This window comes from Oncorhynchus gorbuscha, linkage group LG18, assembly GCF_021184085.1.
Source record: "Oncorhynchus gorbuscha isolate QuinsamMale2020 ecotype Even-year linkage group LG18, OgorEven_v1.0, whole genome shotgun sequence".
Taxonomy (NCBI): Eukaryota; Metazoa; Chordata; class Actinopteri; order Salmoniformes; family Salmonidae; genus Oncorhynchus; species Oncorhynchus gorbuscha.
Window position 1 is genome coordinate 68,602,209 of NC_060190.1, and position 18,924 is coordinate 68,621,132.

General features: G+C 41.7%; 1 protein-coding gene across 2 annotated transcripts; it reads left to right on the forward strand.

Moving 5' to 3' along the window:
* The first annotated feature begins 9,801 nt into the window (after window positions 1-9,801).
* Window positions 9,802-17,491, forward strand: LOC124002416 (potassium voltage-gated channel subfamily A member 3-like). Of its 2 annotated transcripts, none has more exons than XM_046309785.1 (3): window positions 9,802-10,450; window positions 16,201-16,304; window positions 16,486-17,491. In XM_046309785.1, the coding sequence occupies exons 1-3, from the start codon at window positions 9,872-9,874 to the stop codon at window positions 16,505-16,507; spliced, it is 705 nt and encodes a 234-aa protein (XP_046165741.1). In that variant the 5' UTR covers window positions 9,802-9,871; the 3' UTR covers window positions 16,508-17,491. The 2 variants fall into 2 exon arrangements, with proteins under 2 accessions (XP_046165741.1, XP_046165740.1); XM_046309784.1 differs by having other exon boundaries at window positions 9,802-12,403; window positions 16,486-16,506.
* Window positions 17,492-18,924: the final 1,433 nt, after the last annotated feature.

Consider the following 18,924-nt stretch of genomic DNA (forward strand, 5'->3'; position numbering starts at 1 on the left):
TGTAATGAACAATTGCTGAAGCATTATGACAACTCAGTGTCACAATGGTAGGGATTAGTTGAGCTGGGATTGGGTCACTGATAAATCATTGTCTCAATGCAGCCTTAAAGTGCTGTGAAAGGATCCAGGATGACAAATGATTTGGATGGATCCCATCCCTCCTTATAAAATGTGTTTTGTTTCCAAAAGTTACACCCGTTCAGCTGCGATAATCACGTAGTCAGTTGTGAAGAGAAAGAATCCTGCTAAAGCTCAGCCCATCCAATCCATTACCTTGACAGGATGTCATATGGGGGTTGAGGGAACACCTGCTTAGCCCATCCAATCCAAAGCAGTGATTTAGTTAAGGGGGGGCTTTCTGCTCAGCCCATCCAATCCATTACCTTGACAGGATGTCATATGGGGGTTGAGGGAACACCTGCTTAGCCCATCCAATCCAAAGCGGTGATTTAGTTAAGGGGGGGCTTTCTGCTCAGCCCATCCAATCCATTACCTTGACAGGATGTCATATGGGGGTTGAGGGAACACCTGCTTAGCCCATCCAATCCAAAGCGGTGATTTAGTTAAGGGGGGGCTTTCTGCTCAGCCCATCCAATCCATTACCTTGTCAGGATGTCATATCACATCTTACGACGCTATTACAAATGATACCCAAGCAAAGGTAACCTGCACGTCTCCTCTACTGCAGGTTACCTTTGCTTGGGTATCATTTGTAATAGCGTCGTAAGATGTGATATGTCCTCTCTGGGGTTGTAAATCTTAGTGTGTATCCTGTCACTCCTCTGGGGGTCGGGTTACAGTATATCTCACTAAAGATAAAACTTTCTGGTCCTTATGGGTCGGAAATTATCTTATTAAAATGGGCTTTCAGCTTTTATTCATGAGTCAAATGATCACAATAGCAGCCATTAGCAATGATGTATTACACAATAACTGTTTGGTTGGAAATGTCTATCCCTGTATGTATGACCTATGTGTGACCTTCACAGAGGAGGCTTATTGTGCAAGCAGAGAAGTTTGTCTGCAACATTTTAAATGCACAGACTCTGAGCTGTGTGTGTGTGTGTGTGTGTGTGTGTGTGTGTGTGTGTGTGTGTGTGTGTGTGTGTGTGTGTGTGTGTGTGTGTGTGTGTGTGTGTGTGTGTGTGTGTGTGTGTGTGTGTGTGTGTGTGTGTGTGTGTGTGTGTGTGTGTGTGTGTGTGTGTGTGTGTGTGTGTGTGTGTGTGTGTATTTACCCCTGATATTAGAGTGTATAGGTTGATAAGAAGCTTCAGTATATCCCCTGCTGTTTGTTATGTGTCTTGCTTGATTTGCACGTTGCGCTGGCAGCAGTTGCTTTTCACATGTCCATGGTGGCACGGACTAATTGATAAAGAAGAACATTTCACTGAGAATGACAAACCTCCAACCAATTTAAAATAAACATAGAGGTTTCCTGTTGTTCGACTTAACACTTCACTGTACGACCTCCAACACACTGTATTCACTTGTTGAAATATCATGTATAGGTTGTTTATGTACATTTACTTACTCTTCTGTATCTATTCTCAACATGTTCCTTTAAGACAATATCATATGAGTATAGTATTCGTTTTCTCAAGTTAGTTAAGGTTAGCCAATAGTGGTTGAGCAACTGCTGCATGATTCTAATTTGACTAAACTACCCCTAGTGGCTCTCTCTCACTGCCAAATGGTAGTCTGGTAAAATTAGCATTGTTATGCTACGTTTATCATGACCTTGACCCAACAATACTGTATACAGTAGATGGACAGTGTGAAAGTGGCTGCATCCACGCAGAGCCAATTGATTCCTAATCAATGTTCCCTGGGCTCTCTCTGGCTCTGTTAATTCCACTGTGTGCTCACGAGCTGCAGCAGACGGAGACCAAATATGTTTCTCATTAATCAAAGAGGCACCTAAGAACATGACCTGTATTGCAGAGACGTCGTCTGGCCTGGTATTCTGCAGTAGAAGTATGATTATCTGAAGTGTAGAATTCTCTTTCTTCCCCAGTGCAGATAAGAGTGTTTTGTTTCAGAGTAGATTATCATAATTCCTAGTGTGCTTTGCCTTGCCTGACCGTGAGGCAATCACACAAAGCAATTTGGAATGTATTTTTATATTTCAGCGTTACCAAAGATACAAATTCATACCCAAAATGAATTTGTAGCATATTTTAAAGTGCTTTTGTTTCCTGAGAGTTGAACAGGTCTCCTAGGTTGTGTTAGAATGGGGTAAATGCATCCAAGCGGCTTTATATGGAAGTCCATTAACTATTATTATACATATGTGACATTTATTGAGCATTGGTATGACTGAAAATGTTGTCCATATCCATTCACAACCCTGGTCTGTTCTACATGGGAGAATTGATCACTTGTGGTGGTGTTTGTGACTGGGACAATTTAAAGAACTAACTTGATTTGCAGCCTGACTCTCTAGCCAACATGGAAAAACTTCTAAAAACAGGAAAGGCAAATGAAAACATTTGACCCACTAATGCCTTTCGAATTTAGACCAGATAGACAAAACAATGTTTATACAACTGGGAAATTCAAGGCAGACTGATTATCCCCTCCAGGGGTTTTGACCCTCCAATTGGAAAATGCTGTGCTATAGTAGCTTTTCTTTGATCCTTAGCTGGCACCAAATGCAGACAACTCTCAAAGCCTGAAACACCCACTCCAGAAAATCTCTTTGTTTCTGCACTCTGGGAATGCAACCTTTCATTAAAATGTAGAATATGCTATGTTTCACCCGTAGGTCTGATGCTACTGTTTTCTATGCGCAGGTGCAGGAGTAATGTGATTTTTCAGCAATGAGGGTTTCTCTCATGAAGAAACAGTTCAAATAACCAACTTGATTTGCAGCCTGACTGACTCTCATATTGGTTGTACTCGTTGGGGAATTCCAGCCTTTAAAAGAGGTTGGAGTGTGTGCGGTTTCTCTCTCTCTCTCTCTCTCTCTCTCTCTCTCTCTCTCTCTCTCTCTCTCTCTCTCTCTCTCTCTCTCTCTCTCTCTCTCTCTCTCTCTCTCTCTCTCTCTCTCTCTCTCTCTCTCTCTCTCTCTCTCTGCTTTCTCTCTCTCTTGAGCACGCTCACACAAAACACATGGAAAGCATGCGTGAAGATACATATTATGCACACACCATCACCAAAATGACATTAGGCAGGTGGAATTTATGCTGTCTAAATATAAAGAAGGCCTATCAAACGCTCTCAGAGCTTCTGAATAAATTAATCTTCTTCCCCTTTAATTTGCCCTTCTAATCTCTCCAGCCAACATGGAACCACTTCCAAAAACAGGAAAGGAAAATGAAAACATGATGTTTGTCAAAGTGTGAGATCAGACGTGTATTCAAATCAAATCAAATCAAATCAAATTTATTTATATAGCCCTTCGTACATCAGCTGATATCTCAAAGTGCTGTACAGAAACCCAGCCTAAAACCCCAAACAGCAAACAATGCAGGTGTAAAAGCACGGTGGCTAGGAAAAACTCCCTAGAAAGCCAAAACCTAGGAAGATATCAAGGGAAGCCAGGCTTCCCCAAAAAATTGACCAAGAAAAAAACATACATTATTTTGTATGTTTTCTCTCTGTGTTTCATAAATGTCCTTCAACACACAGGAGGCTGAATGTATCTCACCGCAGAAAGCATCCAAGTGAACGAAACAGTGGACCTCTTTCTCAGTTTGTGTAGCGTATCTATCTGATGATGTCTGGTCAAAAAGAGTATGTCATTATTGTCACCTGTAGCATTGAACACAAGGGAAGCCAAAGAGCATTTGTCCTCCCTTGATAAGGAAAGTATAAAATAACAGCCAATCAGCGTCGAGCTAAACTCAGTGAGCTCAGCTGTGAATGGTCCTGGCACATTAAAAAAAAGTGTCAAAGGAAGTGAGTTTGGCTTCAGCCCAATCACATCACATCAGAAGCCAAATGGCATTGAAAGAAAAAATCTTGAATTTTTGCATCTCTTTGTGTCATTGTCCTCCGGTGGCTATTTAGCTAACTAAAATTGTCCCTTTCCCATGAAAGGAAGTTAGGCTAGCGAGCATGCATTTAGCCAGGTAGCCTAGGACAACAAAAACTAAAAGTGTGTAAGGATGGCAGGCTCAGAGTCAGGACAGGCAAGGGTCAAAACCAGGAGGGCGAGAAAAAGAGAGACTGGGGAAAAGCAGAGGCTGAGACAAAAAGCTGGTTGACTTGAACAAACAAGATGAACTGGCATGGAGAGACAGAAAACACAGGTAAAAATACCCAGGGGATAAGTGGTGAAGATGAGCGACACTTGAAGAGGGGGTGGGGAGAGAAGCACAAGGACAGGTGAAACAGATCAGGGTGGGACAGGTTCAGGTCAGTGACTCCCGCAATGTTTACAGGGAGATTAGATCACAGGCAGGTCAGACATGGTTCAGGATAGTGACATTGCGGCAATGTTTACAGGGAGATTAGATCACAGGCAGGTCAGACATGGTTCAGGATAGTGACATTGCGGCAATGATTACAGGGAGATTAGATCACAGGCAGGTCAGACATGGTTCAGGACAGTGACTCCCTCAATGCCTATAGGGATAAGTGCTTACACAAATGCCCCTTGGAAATTACAGATTTAAATTCAATTTACTCTGAGCTGAAGATGTGAATTTCAATTTGAAGAGAGAGTAGTGGGGAGAGCGGGGGGAGAGAGAGACTGTATCACAGTTACCATGGTAATCTATTCAGAAGAGAAAGTCCCTGATAAAATTAAAAGGGTATATTTTCTGTATTTGTCACATTGTTGATCCAACATTCAACACAAAGAGGCTATTAATTTCTTTGAACGATTTGAAAAGTGCTATTCACTATTTGTGACCCGATTCAGGAAACTAGGCATATGTCGCAAGTTACGACTTCACAGGAGAGCTGTTTGAACATAATTTTTTTTTTTTTAATCAAAATGCGTTTTTTGGCAGAAATGCCTTCTCGAACATTTCAACTTCCATGTGCCTTAATATCAAACGTATATGCCATCTGTAAATATTAATACAATTGTTAAATTATGAGCCTAGTTGGTTTAGGCACAGACAAAGTGAACAACCTTCCCGCCAGTCATGATTGGCTGCGATAATGAGTGGGCTGGACATGCCGAGAGTTGAGTTTGTATTGTTTGCCATATAGCACGCATCTGTATATTTGAGCTGGTCAGTATGTCTGGGTCATCGGGTCAAACGCTGCTTTTTTATGTATCTTGTAGTAAAATTGCACAAACCTAATGTCAAGTTAAAGTGTACTGTTAGCTAGCTAAATTTAGCTGGGTGGCTTGCTAGTTAACGTTAGGTGTATGTTCTCTACTTTCTGGAGGACTGAGTTTTGAAATCAGTGGAATTCCAGTATGATAGCTAAGGAGAGAAAACACCAGTCTGGATTACATCATCAAACTAAGGGCAACCATGCATGGCATCAGACAGGAGACGTTAGCTGGCTGGGTCGCTAGCTAACGTTGTGTATGATATAATTCTTTATATCAGATACATTTGATTGATTAGTTATAGCTATAGAACCTGGTTGGTTAGCTACCTGCAGATTCATGCAGGGTAGTAATGTCATGAGTTGTGATTATGCTCCATTGCTAAGTTAGCTAGCTAGCTACATGTCTTAACAGAAGACTCCACTCAAATTTTGACAAAGTATTTTCATTTCAAGTTAGTGTACTGCTAACTAGCTGGCTAAAATTAGCTGGCTGGCTCGCTACTAATGTTATGTCATGTGTTGGGATTCATTGTTTGCCTTGCTAGCTATCTAGCTACATTTCCTAACAAAATACTCTTGCCTTAGTGTGCCAAAGCGCAGAATAACTGATTCATTTTTGAATGTTTAACACTGGTGTCAGTAAATGTTGGCAACAAAGCGTATTCAAGTGTTGCCAGCAGCACAGTTAGTCACCAACGCTCTGGATAACATCAAAACTGCCTAACCAACTCTGCTAGGGGGAGTAAAATGGTCAGGGTGGGTGTTCTCTCATTATGGGTCTGGAAGTAGCAAGCCAAGGTTAGCCAGTTAGCTTGGGTGCTTGACTGTCGTTGTGATGTCAGAGCTTTCAGAACAACCCTACTTATTGGCCAGAGCATCCAGTGAGTGCTCTGAAAGCGAAACTCTCTGAATTTACGAACAGACAATCCGACAGCACAGTTTCCGTCACCAATGCTCCGGATAACATAACAGCCTAACCAGCTCTGCTAGGGTGAGCTGTTCTCTCTCTCTCTCTCACTTAGATGTTTGGAAGTAGCTGGCAAGTTAGCGCAGAAAGCACGGATTAACCCTTAAAGAGATGGGTGGGGCTTAAGAGGCTGTGAACATTGCTGAATAGGTGTAGACCAAGAAGGGCTCTCCAATAGTAGTACCAAAACGTTGAAATACGTTTTTCTCAAAAGTGAGTTTATGAGTTGATCAACTTTCAAAGCATAATTTATTTCCCATTGTTTCCTCAAATGCAGTGCATGATATACCATTTTGTGGCTCCGAGCCTCTAATTTTATCCAATGTATAAAACAGAATCCAGGTGAGCCACATTTTTCCTTTAAGAATAATTTGGTATAACTGTTTCAGCCAAAATGTAACATGTCACCAACTCAACACGTTTCATCTTACAGAGGCCTATGATGTGTTGTTCCCATAGGATGAAGGGAAGTGGTGATCAGCAGGATAACTGCTCTAGTTATTTGGATGTAGTCCTTCTACTAAGTCTTTCTCTGTTAAAGCCTTAAACTGGTTTAAAATAAATGATGTCATGGTTTAGTATGACAGTTAAAAAGCACAAAGTCCTAATGCAGTGTTTCAATTTAGACCAAATAGACAAAACCATTTTTATACAACTGGGAAATTCACTAGAGACTGATTATCCCCTCCAGGGGTTTTGACCCTCCAATTGGAAAATGCTGTGATATAGTAGCTTTTCTTTGATCCTTAGCTGGCACCAAATGAAGACAATTCTCAAAGCCTGAAACACCCGCTCAAGAAAATCACTATCTACTGCACTCTGAGAATGCAACCAATTCATTAAAATGTAGATTATGCTATGTTTCAACCATTATATAATCACATTTATGAATAAATTATTAGTAGGCCTAATGTTGATGTTTTCTATGTGGAGGTGCAAGAGTAATGCAAGTTTTCCGCCGTGAGGGTTTCTCTGAATTGCAGATTTGATGGAATTCCATCTTACCATGTCTCGTGAAGGATTTGTTTTTCTGGACAGATCAATGTGTTGCAGCTGATCATAAAACCATGCCTCTGATGAGCCCTGTCATCATTACTAAGAAATGCAGGCATTGAGATTGAATATTGATTTAGCGTTTTCCTCATCAATCCCATGCTGCTGCAGAGGTTGACACTTCAGTTCAGACACTTACATTACATTTTATTTGAGGCCATTTTAATATCATGCAGAATACTAGTGCTGCACTTGGAATATACTGTGGGGTTATTATTGACACATTTGATAAAAATGAGCAAAAATGACCTTGTAAAATAAATAATTCAAATATTGTATGCTCCAAAATAATTGGGACATTATGTCATTTTATACTAATACAATTGCTCAGAGAAAGAGATTTGTCAAGTAATACTTTTTTCCTCAAAAAGGTAGGGGACAAAATTATTGACACCCCTAAAGATTCTCATAACAAAATTGTCAAATGTGTAGTATACGATGTGGTCCCATATTCCAAACAATGACTACATCAAGCTTGTGACAAACTTCTTGAATGCATTTGCAGTTTTTGGCCATCGAAGAACCAAGCATTTCCTTGTGTTCCAGATTATTTTGTGCCCAATAGAAATTGATGGTAAATAATGTATTGTGTCATTTTGGAATCACTTTTTTTATTTTTTATTTCACCTTTATTTAACCAGGTAGGCTAGTTGAGAACACCTTTATTTAACCAGGTAGGCTAGTTGAGAACACCTTTATTTAACCAGGTAGGCTAGTTGAGAACAAGTTCTCATTTGCAACTGCGACCTGGCCAAGATAAAGCATAGCAGTGTGAACAGACAACACAGAGTTAGACATGGAGTAAACAATTAACAAGTCAATAACACAGTAGAAAAAAAGGGGAGTCTATATACAATGTGTGCAAAAGGCATGAGGAAGTAGGCGCATAATTACAATTTTGCAGATTAACACTGGAGTGATAAATGATCAGATGGTCATGTACAGGTAGAGATATTGGTGTGCAAAAGAGCAGAAAAGTAAATAAATAAAAACAGTATGGGGATGAGGTAGGTGAAAATGGATGGGCTATTTACCAATAGACTATGTACAGCTGCAGCGATCGGTTAGCTGCTCAGATAGCTGATGTTTGAAGTTGGTGAATTGTAAATTGGTGAATTGTAAATTGTTCATTGTAAATAACAATATAATATGTCTCATGTTTCAACACTTCTATGTTAATGTGGATGCTAACATGATAATGGATAATCCTGATTGAATCGTGAATAATGATGAGTGAGAAAGTTGCAGAGGGTCAAAGATCATACCCACCACCAAAACATGCTAAACTCCCCTATTATTGATAAAGTTTGGGCAATTTTATAAATAAGTATAAATTACAAACATTATAAACTCTTTTAAACCTCAAATAGCCTACACTTGGGAATGGCCTGCAACAACAGGGTGATCAAATTAAGATCTAACATTTGTATGCCTGCTGTGTTCTGATAAAATGGGAACATTGACAATACACCTAATATTGGCAGCATCTTTAGGCTACATCTTAGAAATGGCTTCATTTGAAGCAATATTATTATTGCATACGGTAGTCTGGACAATAGGCCTACATATTACTGACACATTTTATAGAGAAACAGAAGGAAAAATTCAGCGTAGCCTACTGTTAGTGACATTTGGTGAAGCAGGCCCAATTAATACATGTATGTAACATGCAATCATGTATAACTTATTTTCATTAGGACTAAATGTGGGCCTAAAAAAGCAGTGATTGTGGTATAATGCGTATGTGGTATGAGTACGAGATCGATCTGATTATTCTTCATGAATCATTATGAGCTAAAATGCCAATGAGATAAAGTGTGTGTCCATGCGCGTAATATTTGTATAATCCGTCGATTGAACGGAGTACGCATATTTCAGGACCATGGAGAGCAACATGTGTATGGCTGATTGGTAGGCTATTTGTAAAAACAAGTACATCTAATGTAGAAATGACTTCTAACCCCCTGCAATAGAGAGTTCTGTCATTTAATTGAAATTGTCATCATATTAGACAGTAGAAATGCACAGGAAAACGTATGTTTATCCCTTTGTACGAGCCTACATTTTGATGGTAGGGACAGTGGGTTTTATATGATAGTGAATCCGTTTTGTAATACTGTTTTCAATCAAGTGAAATATCAAATGGGATAACTATAGGAACCCGATATATTTAGGGAATTTGCAGTTATCCCTTCATTATATGTGTTGTTTCTGTTTCATTTACAAGGTGTGCAGGTACCCAAGCGGTTGAGAGCGTTGGGCCAGTAACCGAAAGGTTGTTGTTTCGAATCCTAAGTGAATAGGTGAATAATCTGTCGATGTGCCCTTTAGCAAGGCACTTCGATCTAATTCCTCCTGTAACTCTGATAAATGACTCAAATGGAAACAAATTGAGATGACACGTGCGCCTGCTGGTGTCTATGTGTTTCAGTTCCAACTGGGTGGAAGTGTGTCAGACATGCGCGCCGTGGGCGGGAATAGACCTGTGTTTATTAACCCAAGTGTGTGCTTCGTGGGGCGGAAACACTTCCCAGTGGCAACGAGTGGAGATGATGAGAGGGGAGGGAAGTCGCGTCGCCTGAGCGTCGGCTTTGCGTCTATGGGGGGTTTGGCTAGATGAGGCGCGGCGCACTCTGCCCTCTCCATGCCACCTGTATGGATGACCACTTTAAACTAATCGACTCACCCCGCTCGGTGAGACACAGAGGCAACAACGTTCAGAACCACTGTTACTTCCAGACGGAGAAGGGCGTCATGACAGTCGAGAACATGTTGGAGGAGTCAGCGGCGCTTTCGAGCCACCTGTCCGTGGATCGATATGAGCGAGAGCGTGGACGCGATTGCTGCGAGAGGGTGGTTCTCAACATTTCAGGGTTACGCTTCGAAACTCAACTCAAAACTTTCAACCATTTTCCGAAAACGTTGCTCGGGGACCCCAGAAAGAGAATGCGTTACTTTGACCCACTGAGGAACGAGTACTTCTTCGACAGAAACCGACCCAGCTTTGATGCCATTCTCTATTATTACCAGTCAGGAGGGCGCATACGGAGACCTGTTAACGTGCCTATTGACATCTTCTCTGAGGAGATCAATTTCTATCAACTCGGGGAAGAGGCTATGGAAAAATTCAGAGAGGACGAAGGATTCATAAAAGAAGAGGAACGTATTTTACCCAATAATGAATTCCAAAAGCAGGTTTGGCTTTTGTTTGAATACCCTGAAAGCTCTGGCCCAGCTAGGGGAATAGCTATCATCTCAGTGCTTGTCATTTTAATATCAATTGTTATATTCTGTTTAGAGACCTTGCCTGAGTTTCGGGATGACCGGGAACCTATCCCGTTAGCACTTACAGTCAATGGGACGGCCTCCTATCACGCAAATCCATTCACCGACCCTTTCTTTGTGATAGAAACACTTTGCATAATCTGGTTCTCTTTTGAGTTGCTCGTCAGGTTCTTCGCGTGCCCCAGCAAATCCACGTTCTCAAAAAACATCATGAACATAATCGACATTGTCGCCATATTTCCCTACTTCATCACTTTGGGGACAGAACTGGCTGAGAAGCAGGGTAACGGTCAGCAAGCCATGTCCCTGGCCATTCTCAGAGTGATAAGGCTCGTGAGAGTCTTTCGCATCTTCAAGCTCTCCAGGCATTCTAAGGGCCTACAGATCTTAGGGCAGACGCTAAAGGCCAGCATGAGGGAGCTTGGACTGCTGATATTTTTTCTTTTCATTGGAGTTATCCTTTTCTCCAGTGCTGTTTATTTTGCCGAAGCCGATGACCCATCCTCCAGTTTCACTAGCATCCCAGATGCGTTCTGGTGGGCTGTGGTCACCATGACTACTGTCGGATACGGAGACATGCACCCTGTGACAATTGGTGGCAAAATTGTTGGGTCATTGTGTGCTATTGCCGGAGTGTTGACTATTGCTCTCCCTGTGCCAGTTATTGTCTCCAACTTCAATTACTTTTACCATAGGGAGACTGATGGAGAAGAGCACGCACAGTACTTGCACGTCAGCAGCTGCGAGCACCTACCCTCAGCCACAGAGGAGCTGAAAAGGACTCGTAGCACGTCATCTCTGAGCAAGTCAGAATATATGGTTATAGAGGAGGGCATCAACAGTGGGTATAAACAGCCCAACTTCACCAATGAGAATAACCAAAACTGCGTGAACATCAAAAAGATATTCACGGACGTGTAAATGCTTTCATGTTATATGATGGAGATATAGACTTACGACTACTATTTTTTTTCTATGATAGCTACACTAATCGTGATGTGTCGGTACATATCTGTCAGGTGGAGTGTGCTAGTGTGCCACACAGGTTGCAAAACGTACTGTGATCTTACAATTCATCCTTGAGTCCAAACAGGTGTTGATGTTCGGTAGTTCGGTAGGTTGTAAGTGTTGCATATATATTCCCGAACCGAAACAGTGTTGTCGTTGTGTTTTTTTGAGGGGAAACGTTCGTTGGCTTATCAGTGTTCAGTCTTGTCATGAATAGCAATACAATATAATCTACAATGTCTGTAGGATGTTGCTTACATCGGATGATGACAAACATAGGCTATGCTTGAATGGGCAACCTATGCGTAATGGAAATATGGATATACAGTATCATAGCCTACGAGAGCAGGCTTTTAGCATTACAGCCAATACCAAATAAAACAAGAAAATGAAAGTACCAAGACTCGGGAATGTCTTTGATAAAGTATCTCCGTGTAATTTGAATCTATCATTACCCATTAAATGGTCTGGAATAATTGTATAGCCCACAATTGATATTGGTAGTAATTATTGGTAATTCATGGATCTGGCCATAATTCCATCCAAAGACATCGTCAGGACTACATGGAATTTATTTTCCGACAAACATGACTTCAAGACAATTTCCATCATGGAGGATAGTGTGAGCACAATGATGAAGACTTGGACACATTGCATATAATGGGCGTGGATGGAAGAAAGAAGAACAGCAAAGTCCCGCCTCCTGGATGCCACTGAACCTTGTGATGCAGTCTCCATGACGACTACAGTTTCCTGGGTAACCCCGTTAATGTTACCATGGTATCACTCTGCGTTTTCACAGAAACCCTCCAGATGGATCAGCAGCCCGCCTTGAAAGAGAGAACAGAGCCCTCCGTGAGTCTTAATATGATAAACATGTAGACCTAATGAAACAACCATTTAAAAAATCAGCATAAAAAGAAATGTCCACTCACTGTCAACTGCGTTTATTTTCAGCAAACTTAACATGTGTAGATATTTGTATGAACAGAACAAGATTAAACAACTGAACAAGTTCCACAGACATGTGACTAACATACATTTAATAACGTGTCCCTGAACAAGGGGGGGGATCAAAATCAAAAGTAACAGTAACAGTCAGTATCTAGTGTGGCCACTAGATACATTAAGTACTGCAGTGCATCTACTCCTCGTGGACTGCACCAGATTTGCCAGTTCTTGCTGTGAGATGTTACCCCACTCTTCCACCAAGGCACCTGCAAGTTCCCAGACATTTATGGGGGGAATGGCCCTCGCTCTCACCTTCCGATCCAACAGGTCCCAAACATGCTCAATGGGATTGAGATTCTGGCTCTTGTATGGCCATGGTAGAACACTGATATTCCTGTCTTGCAGGAAATCCCGCACAGAACGAGCAGTATGGCTGGTGGCATTATCATGCTGGAGGGTCATGTCAGGATGAGCCTGCAGGAAGGGTACCACATGAGGAAGGAGGATGTCTTCTCTGTAACGCACAGCATTGAGATTGCCTGCAAGCTCAGTCCGATGATGCTGTGACATTCCGCCCCAGACCATGACGGACCCTCCACCTCCAAATCGATCCCGCTCCAGAGTACAGGCCTCGGTGTAACGCTCATTCCTTCGACGATAAACGCGAATCTGACCATCACTCCTGGTGATACAAAACCGCGACTCATCAGTGAAGAGCACTTTTTGACAGTACTGTCTGGTCCAGCAACGGTGGGTTTGTGCCCATAGACAATGTTGTTGCCGGTGATGTCTGGTGAGGACCTGCCTTACAACAGGCCTACAAGCCCGCCATCCAGCCTCTCTCAGCCTTTTGGGGACAGTCTGAGCACTGATGGAGGAATTGTGCATTCCTGGTGTAACTCAGGCAGTTGTTGTTGCCATCCTGTACCTGTCCCCCAGGTGTGATGGTTGGATGTACCAGTCCTGTGCAGGTGTTGTTACACGTGGTCTGCCACTGCGAGGACGATCAGCTGTCCATCCTGTCTCCCTGTAGCGCTATCTTAGGCGTCTCACAGTACGGACAACGCAATGTATTGCCCAGGCCACATCTGCAGTCCTCATGCACCTTGCAGCATGCCTTAGGCACATTCATGCAGATGAGGACCCTGGGCATCTTTCTTTTGGTGGTTTTCAGCGTCAGTAGAAAGGCCTCTTTAGTGTCCTAAGTTTTCATAATTCTGACCGTAATTGCCTACCGTCTGTATGCTGTTAGTGTCTTAATAACCGTTCCACAGGTGCATGTTCATTAATTATTTATGGTTCAATGAACAAACATGGGAAACAGTGTTTAAACCCTTTACACTAAAGATATGTGAAGATATTTGGATTTTTATGATTTATTTTTGAAAGACAGGGTCCTGAAAAAGGGATGTTTCTTTTTTTGCTGAGTTTTTATATGTGTGTTCAGTGTGTGTGTGTGTGTGTGTGTATATGTATGTATATGTATGTATGTATACACACACACACACACACACACAGTATGTGTATATATATATATACAGTTTCAACTGTTCTGCCTGGGGCTATGGAACCCTGACCTGTTCACAGCAGGGTCAAATATATATTGTGTGTGTATGTGTGTGACACACACACACACACAGTGTATATATGTATATATATATATATATACGTATGTTTATATATACTAAGTGTGTGTATATATATATATATATTGACACAGTATATATATTATATATATATTATATATTATATTATATTATACATATATACAGTACCAGTCAAAAGTTTGAACACACCTACTCATTCAAGGGTTTTTCTTTATTTTTACTAAATCAAATATATTTATAAAGCCCTTCTTACATCAGCTGATATCTCAAAGTGCTGTACAGAAACCCAGCCTAAAATCCCAAACAGCAAACAATGCAGGTGTAAAAGCATGGTGGATAGGAAAAACTCCCTAGAAAGGCCAGAACCTAGCAAGAAACATAGAGAGGAACCAGGCTATGAAGTGTGACTAGTCCTCTTCTGGCTGTGCCGGGTGGAGATTATAACAGAACATGGCCAAGATGTTCAAATGTTTATAGATTGTTGAGGGTGCAATAGGCCAGCACTTCAGGAGTAAATATCAGTTGGCTTTCCATAGCAGATCATTCAGAGTATCTCTACCGCTTCTGTCTAGAGAGTCAAATATAAAATATATTTTGATTTGTTTAACACTTTCTTGCATAATACATGACTCCATATGTGTTATTTCATAGTTTTGATGTCTTTACTATTATTCCACAATGTAGAAAATAAACGTTACAGAATGGAGGCCGTTTTTTTCTGTAGCCTATATCCAAGACATCAAATCAATGATAGACACAATACATTCATAAATACATCACTTAACATGTTTTGGGTTGTGTTAATGCAAAAACGGGATCAACATATCATCAAAACGCAGGAATATATCCATTTTTCAACAGCCCATTTGAAATCTTAGCTATTTATTATATACCTATATTTTATTATCTGAAGAAAATGCAATCGCTCATCACAATTCCTTGACATTACTAGAGGCTTATGCTCAATATCTCTCTGAGTTGGCATGCCAACTGGGGCTGACGTCAAGCTAAACTATTGTCCATTGTTCTCCTCATACGGCTGTGAACTGTCCCTCTCAAAACAAACACAAAGGCTATGCCAAAAATAGGAGACGGCATTGGACATAGACCACCCATGCGACAGACAACAACATGCATATAATGTATGGCCAATGAATAATAAACGAAAACATAGCAAATGCAAATAATAAATATATATATACATAAACACGTAAATACAATTAATAAGAATAGCATTTATTAATATTCGAATAATTATTTATGTTATTTTTTTTAGTAGATTATTATCCATGTCTGACAAATAATCATTTAAAACAACAATGAAGATGAGTATCATGATTGTTCTGATTAATAATTAATTTAAAGTACTATTATTGAGGTATTTAGGAGTCTATTGGAAGTTAAAATGTGGGAAGGACAGTGCTTGCACGCTGTAATGTCAACGAAATATTGATTTGTTTATCACCCGCGCAGGGCTGGGAGCTGTATGGCTGGTCACTTCCACAGCACTAGCGCTGCCTCCCGCAGGGTGGTGTCCCAGCGCTGTTCTGCTTTTCCGTCTCTGTTAGGATTAATCATTGCCACGCTGCACCGTTCCCTTCCATCAAGACTAATCAGACCCAATTCACCTACATTAAATCAGTTACGCATAATTTAGATTTAGTTCAAATGTAAATGCGCATGTTAGGGCCTAACTATCTCTGAAAAATACATTATTCTAGTTGAGAAACCATTTGTCATTTGAAAGTGATGGTGCTGAATGTGGGAGAAAATCGTAGTAGTCTAATTAATTGGTAGTTAAATGGGCTAAGGCAGAATTAGCTTCACAGATCTCTTTTTACGTCCTTAGAAATGTATCCACCACTACTCTGAAAAGTCTATGCCCAAAACAAAGTTCAGTGCTGCCCTCAAGTGAGATAACATATGTAGGACAGGGAGGATACAAGCTTGTTATGTTCAACATTATGATATGTCTGTATAAAGCGCACGTTATGATATCAAACATGCATAATGTAATCAAATATGAAGGAACTAATATTGACAGAATATGAAATTATTTATGACAATCCTAAATCACATGTAATTTCCCCCTAGTTGGATGGATATTTTCACTTGGCTAGATCAGATAACCTCATCTCAACCTGGCAACAAGCGTTGCCCAACCAACACTGCTGCAGTAGAACACATGCACCTGAAAGGTAGTGTACATCTCTCTCTTATTCTTCCTTTTGTTACGTGATGGATTATGTCTGCATGTCATTGAAATATGTAAAAGCATGAGAGCTTCTTGTCTTGCACATATTACATAGTCATAAAAACTGCCTGAGCTTCACAAAAGTAAAATTACAAATGTAGTACATTAATCTCTTACTTCCACAGGCCTAGAAGAGAATTAGCCTGACACATACCAATGGACTCAAGCTCCAGCAGCTCAACGCAGCACCAACTGAAATACATCAAGATATAGAGGATCTCTATGGCTCCACCATCTCCCACACATACTGTACTGGCCTAGAGAGAGACCCCAGAGGCAAGGTGCCATGGACACAGAGCCTTCAGCTAAGACCTCACCACACCTCCCATAGACTGTCTATCAGAGAAAATATTATGTGTGGTACTCTGTGCTGATCTCTCGGTCTCTCTCGGTCTCTTACTAGTGTCTTAGATCTGTAATACAATCCCAGAGATGCCAGTACAAGAAGACATACTGTGTAAGTGGCCCATCATAACTCCCCAGTCCCCATCAGGCCTGGGGTTGGTCCATGGCCGTCCCCAGTACCCATCAGGCCTGTAGTTGGTCCATGGCCGTCCCCAGTCCCCATCAGGCCTGTGGTTGGTCCATGGCCATCCCCAGTCCCCATCAGGCCTGTGGTTGGTCCATGGCCGTCCCCAGTCCCCATCAGGCCTGTGGTTGGTCCATGGCCATCCCCAGTCCCCATCAGGCCTGCGGTTGGTCCATGGCCGTCCCCAGTCTCCATCAGGCCTGTGGTTGGTCCATGGCCGACCCAGTCCCCATCAGGCCTGTGGTTGGTCCATGGCCGTCCCCAGTCTCCATCAGGCCTGCGGTTGGTCCATGGCCATCCCCAGTGGAGTAGAGGACTGAGATCATGTTTTTCAGCATCACAATGTATTCATGGTGTGTTGTCATTTTCCAAGGACAAATGTAAGCACATGTGTCATCAACACGGTAAGCTTTTGCCTGTTTAGTAAAAATATTGCAGTGTAACAAGTTAGGATTGTTTATCTGAAGAATGAATGTCATTGGGGAAATGTATTTATCACACACACACACACACACACACACACACACACACACACACACACACACACACACACACACACACACACACACACACACACACACACACACACACACACACACACACACACACACACACACACACACACACACACACACACACACACACACACACACACACACAGATACGATTGCATCCTCCTCTCTTTCCCTTCCTCCTCCGCTCTCTTCTCTCCTCTTTCCTCTGTCATCCTCTTTTCCCAACACAACATAATACCATGACGTCACAGCTGCAGGTGGCTTATCAGAAGTGCTGAGTGTCTTTGTTCTCTCTGGAAATAGGGTCCACTCTTCATTTCTCCCCACTTCAGTATTTCTATGTTTGGGAAAATGAAAACATGTCTGTGAGTTACCCTGAGCTATAAATCACTTGTCAGTGGAGCTCAATTTGAATGCTTATGTGGAACACCTCAAGCTTCAGTTCAGTGCACCTCAGGAAAAGAAAAATGTCATTATTTTCTATGGTATGTTTAATACATTAGGTGAGGCATGTGATTCCATTTCTATTTAGTCAACTGCACATAATTACTGTACATACTGTACATTACGTGTGTGTGTGTGACTGGAAAAGTGTGTGATAGTATGTATGTCTGAATGTGAACATTAGTACAGACAGTATATATGTACGTTTGAGCGATGCCCAGCTGTAAAATGTAGATCGTCTCAGCTGGTACAGTACGCTTGGCTTGACTGCACTCTGGAACCCTCAGCATCAGCCTCAGAACCCTCAGACCCTTCTCAGGAGAGGCACTCTCTCTGTTTCCACTGTGTTTGAGGAAGAACACACACACACACACACACACACACACACACACACACACACACACACACACACACACACACACACACACACACACACACACACACACACACACACACACACACACACACACACACACACACACACACACACACACACACACACACACACACACACACACACACACACGCAAATATCATGGATTAGCTGCCCTTAAGGAAGCCAAGTCCCTCTGTGTTGTCAGCCTCTCACAGTGGGCTGGTCTTCTCTGTGGCTCGGTAGGGGCTCTCGTTGTAAGCAGACGTGTGTGTGTGTGTACCAATGCACCACGCTGTCCAAAACACACATCATATACATCAACAGTGCATGATGTGGATAGGTACATACATTATGTGGTGTGTGTGTGTGTGATGCTCATCCAGAGGAGGCAAGGAGACCCCAGGCATCCCCCTCTACTCTCAGGCAGACATCCGCCACATGAAAGGAATGAATCTGTAGCAGCAAGCTATAATGATACAGGGGATGGAGCTGACATGCAATGCATTCTGGGGAGAGAGAGAGTTCATTTATAGTACTACTAACTTCACCAACTGTACTGATGATTGTGTATATCTGTAACACTTCCTGTCTTAGCCCTAAAACGTTTATAAAAAGCTATAGGGCTGCGGACAGGAATATAGTATGCTTCAGACATATTACTATTATTACTCGATACAAATGGAAAACCATCCATCTACTC